The sequence below is a fragment of the Myotis davidii genome, unplaced genomic scaffold, assembly GCF_000327345.1.
Source record: "Myotis davidii unplaced genomic scaffold, ASM32734v1 scaffold523, whole genome shotgun sequence".
NCBI classification, from domain to species: Eukaryota; Metazoa; Chordata; class Mammalia; order Chiroptera; family Vespertilionidae; genus Myotis; species Myotis davidii.
In genome coordinates, this window is record NW_006295054.1 from 220,022 (window position 1) to 228,429 (window position 8,408).

The window sequence follows — 8,408 nt, forward strand, 5'->3', positions numbered from 1 at the left end:
CCGCGGCAAGTGGGAAGCTTGGCTTCCTTCATCATTGGGGCAACCAAGCCTCCTGCTTGCTCCAGCTCTGTGGCTGCCAGCCGCCATCTTGGTTGAGTTAATTTGCACATAGTTGCTCTGATTGGCTGGTGGGTGTGGCTTTAGGTGTAGCGAAGGTATGGTTAATTTGCATGTTTGTCTTTTATTAGTGTAGATAGCTTCTATTGTTGTTATTACTACTGTTATTGTTAACGCAATGCCAAGTGTTTATTCAATGAATGAAATAATATTTAAAGCTTACTATAGGCAGGGCATTGAGGAAACAAAAGAAAAGTATGAAATGTCCTCAAATGTTCTTCAACATAAAGAGTATACATAGAAGTTAATATGATGAGGTAACATTTCCCTCTTGGCTCGGTCGATAGAGATTGTCAGTAGAAAGGCTCTCCTTGTCTGCAATTGGCCCACTGCCCTTTGCCTGCGCATTTTGAGGGAAAATCGGGGTTCTCCAGGTGGGGAGCGACTCTCAGTGTGCCAGCTGAGAATGGGTGGCCTCTCTCGGGGGTGCAAGTACTAAGACCCTGGATCAGACAGTTCCTGAGAAACGCTTGCAGCACGGCACCCATTCTTACCACTATGTTCTGCTTCGTCTTTTCTAGAGATGGTTCTGACTTAATGCAGTGTTCAATCCTGAGTCTGAGGGGCTTATTAACAGAAAGAGCTGACTTAATGATTTATTTCCTAACTGAATTAATATTCAGAGTTATCAATGATCATGAATAATAGGAGGATAACATGTCTGATAAAAGGGCACTTATGTCCCTGAGTTAGGGTAAACATTCTATGCCATTTTGCCATTTTACAGTTAGATTTTAATGTCAAAACAAAACAAAGCAAAAAAACAAACACATAAATGTGGTGGTACTTTGATTTTATTTTTTTAAGCAGCAACATCCTAGTGGGTCAACCTTTTTTTTTTTTTAATTTCTTTATTGATTATGGTATTACATGTGGGTCGCTCTTTTTGTTCAGAGTTTTTCTTTAAGATTTTTTACAAGTCTTCTTTCATGGTTTATATTTTACTTTTAGCTTTATTATCTAGAATAAACAAGGAGGAGTTAGAAATCTGAAGCTGCTTAAACAGGACGTGTGACAAGGTATAAGCCAGCAAACTTTGTGGTTCTGTTCACGAGCCTTGAGACAATACTATAAAGTTCTGGCTCTTTTTGGGAGGCTGGAGGTTGTGTATCGGGGGGTTCATAAATCACCCTCACATTTATGTTCCCTGGAAAGCATACCTAGCCAAATCTCTTTTCCAACAACAGCCTGAACAGTCAAAGCAGACTTTGTGTGCAGGGGCAAACCACAGTCTGTCTGGGAGACAGGAGTCTATAGATTTTTATGTAAACACGAACTGCTTTCTTCAATGGAAGCTTTAAAGCCAAAAGCCTGCCTGAGCGCCCTGTATGGCAGGGTCCTATGAGGGTCTTGTGGCCCTTCTTGGGAGAGTACGTTTTGACCCATGTTCTTGGTCCAAGTTTTTTCTTCAAGCCCAGGATGGCTGGCTCTGTGCCATCACGGCCCAGGAGGCTGCCCTGCTGGCTGTGGAGTGCCCTGGTAGGAGCAATACCCAGTGTGAAAGAGCAGTGACCAAACCCGTCTCGCGTGGCTCCTGGTTTGCCTGGGTGTCTTCCTCAGCTGACTGGGGCAGCTTTGAAATGGAGGGTAATCCTGTCTTTCTTCACTTCGTAGGAAAGACCAGAACTTGTTGTCTCCAGTGAACTGCTGGTATTTGCTCCTGAACCAAGTGAGGAGAGAAAGCAAAGACCACGCAACCTTGAGTGACATCTACCTGAACAACGTGATTATGCGCTTCATGCAGATCAGCGAGGATTCCACCAGGATGTTTAAAAAGGTACCCTCCGTCCGTCCTGCCCTACTGTGCTCCCCCATAACCGCTCTGCCTGTAGCCACAACTGAGAAGGGGCTGGTGCCTTGATTCCTTAACGGGGCTCAAGAAATATTAGGTAAAAAAATAAATAAATGTGTTCATATCCTAACGAAAAGTGAAGCCTGAGCAAGCCTACTTGTAGAGTTAAATCACTGAATCTGTGACTGAACAATGTGAGCAAATTTTTGAAATGGGGAGTGTCTGCCAGTTGCACCTCTGTCCTTAGAGACGGGCTGCCTGCAGTTAGGAAAAACCAGACCCGAGAGGAAGAGCTTCCGATTCGGTGTTTGGGACTCACGCCTGGTCAGAGACTTGTGAAGAACGAGATAACCAGATGTGCTGCTCTCGGGAAAACGTTATCACAGTTTCTTCTGACTCCCACCAGGCCAGCAGCGGAGGCGGTGATGGAGTGACATGAAAAAAATTCCACAGGGCACAGAAAATTCTGTCCCTTGCATGCCAGCGAGCTCCCTCCTTCCCAAATCCATTAAAAAAGAAGAAGAAACTGGACTTTTAAGTCTTCTTATTATTACTACTAGTCCCAGCCAGCTCTCAGCAGTTTGTTGTTTTGTTTTGTTTTAATTTGGACATTTTTGTTGAGAACAAGATCAAAATTGGACCATTTCCTTTGGAGAGAACACAGCCACTTGCCCAGTTAGACTAGCTTTCAGTTTGTATGTTTGTAAGACAAGGGTTCGCCCCCGCCCCCGCTCCCACCTCAGCTTTGTAGTAGGGGTGAGGTTGCCTATACCAATATCTGTACCTCTATTCAGTAAGTAATTATTAGTTTCAGAAAGTGGGGAAAGAACCAACTTGTGGATTAATGGCATATTTATGTTTCAAAGGGGCCCGTAGAACAAAGATGCAGTGTTAGGCAGGCCAGCTGGAAAACTTCTTAGTCATGTTTGATGTATCCACAGTAGATTTCAGTTCTGACCTAGAAATGTAACTTAGCCAACTCCAACTCCTCTTTTGCTCTAGTAATTTGGGGGGCGGAGGGAGATGTTTCAAACAAAGGAGAAATGTGAAAAATGTAACAAGACAATATTAATTAACAAGACAATAAATACAAGAATATCCCGTGCATCTTTAAAAGTAGAGATTTAAAACAAACAGTTTAGACTGAGCCATGAGAGTGAAGGAAATTTCTCCTGCATCAGCCCTTTCAGCCAAGACCCCATTTGGCCAATGTTTGGGGTTTTTTGTTTTTGTTTTTGAGCATCTTCTAGGAGCAGGAGATGGCGTTAGGTCTTGGAGAGGCTCTATAGATGAAGAAAAAACTAGTCCTCATTTATTTATCCATTTAACTAAACATCTTTAAAATGTCTGGCTGGGGAAGCAGAGTTAAAAGACATGTCCCTGCCTGCAGGGAACCCATTACCATAATGAACAGCTCCCCTGCTAAAGGGATGCTCGACTGCGGGGCTGGAAGGAAGTTCTTCACAGGGAAGGACACACTGGCGGTGAGGCCTGTGGGAGAAGGAGGTGGTGGTCAAGCAGACAAGGGCAGTGACCTGTTCCCGGGAAAGCAAGAGCGTGGCATGTCCTGGGAAAGGCAAGAGTGTGATGTGACTGGACCAGGGATTGTACGGACATGACTGATGGGATGTGAGGCTAGACAGGACGGTCATATAAAAAGGGACTTTGTATGTCTTGCTAAGGTGTTAGGATTTGTATTTTGAAAATCAAAGTCAAGGCCTCGATAAAGTCGATAGAAACCTAGAGCTGAGAGATGCGTGGATTTGGATGTGAATGCCAGCTCTGCGGCGTACTTGCTGTATGAGCTCTGGAGGTGATTCCAGAGGCCCACTCTCTGAGGGAGGGGAGGGAGCACTGGGCAGAGGCTGAGCCTATGGAAGTGCTGGATCTGGGGTGGTCTTTGTGGGATTGTCTCATTTTTTGTCCCCTATCCAGGCAAAGGGCCTCATCTTTGTTTTGCATCATTGGATTTGAGCTGCCTGGGCGAAGGGCTAAGTAATCCTGGGGTGAGGCAACTCCCTTTGGTGGAGGGTAACCTAGAGAGGGATCAGCTGTGAGTCTCAACAGCCAGCAGCCAGTATTCCCAGTAGTTGGGAGAATCAGTTTCCGGCTCTTAAAGAAAAGGTCTGAAGGATGTATAGTCAACACACACACTCTTGCTTGTTTGCTACCTAGAAGTCTCTTCTTATCCTCTTGGAGTCAAAAGAATTACAGTCCTGGGAACTGCGGATTTATAGACTCATGGTTCCTTTGGCACTTAGTGGATGAATAGTCTTCTCCTGACCATTGCTAACCACTGGGAAGTTTTAATAGTCATTACAATTACAGATATCAAATCCTACCTTCCTCAAGTAAACCCAGCAGACTACACACCCACCTTCCCGTGTTTATTACTGATGGAAAAGGAAGAAAGGGAGGCGGAGGGCAAAAGAGAAGGACTGGAGGTCACTGAAGGGCCAGGTCAGCCCCTGAGGACACATCTGTCTTCTGGAAGAGCAGGAAGGCAGAACCCTACCTATCAAGTCCCCAGATCTTCAAGTCCCTTTAGGTTAAAAAGCAAACTCATCACCAGCCTTCCCCTTTTCCAGTTCTTCTTCTAGCACGTGGTTCTGTCAGACGGAGAGAACTTGTCAGATCCCGTCGGAAGTGACCTTTAGAACTGCTATGGAGTCCTCAGTGAGCACAATGCTGTTCTTCTTGGGAAAGGATTTAAGACTTCCTCATTTCCCAAAAATCTTCATGCATCTCCAGCTAGATGCTGGGTTCAACCTCTTATATCTTATTCAGTTCAGTCAGAGAGAATTCTTTACCAAACTGTAGAGTCAAATAAGAGTTCAGAGCACATCATTCTAGGAGTGTTTGGGGGACCAAATGAGTATAATAATCAAGAAGGCACAGATAAGAATACCTAATTCTATGCATAGGTATAGGGAACAGCTTCAAGACATAAAGTTTAATCACATCAAAACCAGTTGTAGAAATAGTTGCCTCCACTTGCCAGAAGGTTTTCAACAGATAGAAAAAGTGAAGCTTTTTTAAAAGAATTTATTGATGATATACACACACACACACACACACACTAGAGGCCCAGTGCATGAAATTCATGCACGGGTAGGGTCCCTTGGCCCGGCCAGCGATCAGGGCTGATCGGTGGGGTGACTGGCAGGGTGATCGGAGGGACCCCACTGGCACCCACCTTGTCTGACCTGGGGCCTGCGGGCAGGGGGCAGCTCCTGTGTTGAGTGTCTACCCCCTGATGGTTAGTGCACGTCATAGCGACGGGTTGTTCCCCTGGTTGTTCCGCCATTCGGTCGATTTGCATATTAGTCTTTTATTATGTAGGATTTCTTTATTGATTTCAGAGAGGAAGGGAGAGGGAGAGAGAGAGAAAAACATCAGTGATGAGAGAGAATCATTGATTGGCTGCCTCCTGCACACTCCACACTGGGGATTGAGCCCACAACCCGGGCATGTACCCTAGGCTGGAATTGAACCTGGGACCCTTCAATCCATTGAGCCAAACCAGCTAGGGCAAAAGTGAAGCTTTTTAAAAACAAAAGCATTACCCAGTTATTTAAATATTGATTATTTCGGATTTAGACCTGTAGAGTTGTACATAAAGCTTGTTGATCAGAATAACATAGCGATTCATCTTGTAGACTCTGAAGTCAGATATTGTGGGTGTGAGTCTTAGCTTTGCTGATTAGTAGCTATGTGGACTGGGAAGTATTCACAAACCTCTTAAGCCTCAGCTTCCACAAGTATAAAGTAGATATAATAACTTATTTCAGATAATTGTATGGAAGACTGATGGATCATACATAAGAAGCCTCTTAGTCCAGTGTCTGGACTTAATGCATCCTAACTAACTTCTAGCTATTATATTTATTATGTCTATTGTGCACACGTCCACACACCAGCAATAATTATGTAATGTGAGGTTACACTAGACATTATACTAAGTGTGTCCTCATTCTAAGGAGAGACAACCCCCTGTGATAATCACATCCACATCATCACAGGGTATTGGTATATCACTTATATTATGATGTCCCAAACCATATTTGTAATTGGACTCTGAGAACTGCCCTCACAACTTCCTTGCTTATAGATGAATTAAAATTTGGGGCCTCACATTTCAACAGTTAGTGGGAAATCAGAGACTAGCCCAATGAAAACCTATTGGCCAGCAACCTCCACTGCCTCTCAGTTTCCCCCAAAGCTGTTTCACAGGGGGAGCCTTAACTTTGAGGCTTCATTGATTTCTTGATTCATTCCACAAAAATAGTTATTCAGTTCCAGACCCTTCATTATGTCCGGACAGGGCGGGATTCTGCTTTTACGCTCCCAGGTTCTGCTTTGCCATTTTAGGAGAAGATCAGAAATTGGAGACTCCTGTACACAGGGGTTTGTTTCATTATCAGCTCTCCCTTCTCTCCCAAGAACCAGGATTAATGGGGTGCCTCCTGCCCAGTTTTCCAGCCCTGCCTCCTGGCGTGATGAGACTTTGCTGCCTTCTTTCCATGACTCATGCTGAAGAAAAAAGAGTGTTCTGCATCTGGTTTGGTGCCACGGCCAGAAAATGTGCAGTTCATGTGCTACACACGCACGAAGTAATTCATGTCAGCAGTCACAGTTTTAAGAAAGTCTGCAGCCAGCTTGCAGTAATCACTTTATTTAAGCACCTTATCACATGATCTCATTTACCAATTTTACGAATGTTAATAGAAGTATGTAGTTTAGAGGGAGCAACATAAAGTGGTAGTATTTGAATGTTACATTATCTCTGTGTTTTTTCAATTATCCTCAAGCCTGTAGGTGAACAAGAGGGTGTCAGGCAATATTCTTTGGGGGTGCAGGGAGTCCAACAAATTTTCAGTAACACCAAGAAAACATCAAAAGACATATTTGAGCAACCTTAAGAAAGTATCTCCTGCCCAGAGAAAAACAATAGCAAGTAGAAACCAACGAAGGAATGAATTAAGTCTACAGTGTTGGTGTCTTACAATAAATTTAAGTGTAATGACAGTACATATATGTTTATAATGTTTATATATGTTTATATAATGTATTTGGTTTCGTTTTGTGTAGTGTTTAAAGTGTATTCAAATAATTATCATATTAAATTTATAATTGCACTTGATATTGTTTAAGGAAATTGATAACGTTTGCAATCACTGTTTAAATATTAATATTTATTTAAGTTCTATTCATAGATATGTGTTTAGTAAATTCAATATTTAAAAAATACAAATAGACCTCCCTTGCTCTCCAGCAAAGCCTAGCTGAGTCCTCCTACTCGGTGAAGATCAAACCATCGTGACTGGCACTAGCCTGGGCCCTCCATGCCCGCACATCCTGGGCCTGCTCAGCAGGCCCAGTCTACTCTCTTCTTGTGACCACATGGAGGCGACTGAGGACTTGATGGCCCCTGCCACCCCAGGGCCTGTGCTTGGCCCTCCAGAAGTACAGGCAGCCCAGATCCTGTCCCGGGTGACCCCAACTCCCTCCCCACAGTCCCTGGGAACCTGGAGCCAGGCTGGTGCTGCACCACCCAGAACTAGAGAGCGTGGATGAGAAATCCCCAAATGGACATCTAGAGCACCTATCCTGTTCGTTCTCAGTCATCAATGAAAGTTAGCAATTCTTTAAGGCCTGAAAGGGACATAGAAGATATTTCATGCTGCCGAGACGATTTCCTGTGACTTTTGCCTACCATCCATAAAATACTCATCCTTTCAAGTGAGGAGACTGAGACCCAGAATTTAAGTGTCTTGCTGAAGGACATTCAGTTGGCCAGGTAGAGGCAAAATCTAAACCCAACAGGTTCCTCTCCAGGCTCCAACCTGTGTGGTCTTCTGATTAAAGGCATCATGAGACCCAGTCTTCTTTTTTCTTCTTTTTCTTTTTTTTTTAGGAAGGGAGAGGGGGAGAGAGATAGAGAAACATCAATGATGAGAGAGAATCATGGATTGGCTGCCTCCTGCACACCCCCTCCTGGGGACAAGCCTACAACCCGGGCCTGTGCTCTTGACCAGAATCGAATCCGGGACCCTTGAGTCCGCAGGCCAATGCTCTATTCACTGAGCCAAACCAGTCAGGGCAAAAGTGAAGCTTTTTACAAACAAAAGCATTACCCAGTTATTTAAATATCGATTATTTCAGATTTGGACCTGTAGAGTTGTACGTAAAGCTTGTTGATTAGAATAACATAGTGATTCATCTTGTAGACTCTGAAGTCAGATATTGTGGGTGTGAGTCTTAGCTTTGCTGATTAGTAGCTATGTGGACTGGGAAGTATTCATAAACCTCTTAAGCCTCAGCTTCCACAAGTATAAAGTAGATATAATAACTTATTTCAGATAATTGTATGGAAGACTTATGGATCATACATGAGAAGCCACTTAGCCCAGTGTCTGGACTTAATACATCCTAACTAACTTCTAGCTATTATCTTTATTATGTCTATTGTGCACGCGTCCACACACCAGCAATAATT

General features: G+C 43.8%; 1 protein-coding gene across 2 annotated transcripts in view; it reads left to right on the forward strand.

Annotated features, from left to right (window-relative positions):
* Positions 1-8,408, forward strand: part of SRGAP1 (SLIT-ROBO Rho GTPase activating protein 1) — a 275,029-nt gene that overhangs the window by 140,908 nt on the left and 125,713 nt on the right. For both annotated transcript variants that reach the window (XM_006769612.2, XM_006769613.2), the window contains exon 3: positions 1,732-1,894. In XM_006769612.2, coding sequence (XP_006769675.1) covers positions 1,732-1,894 — 163 coding nt within the window. The remainder of the gene's footprint in view (positions 1-1,731; positions 1,895-8,408) is intronic.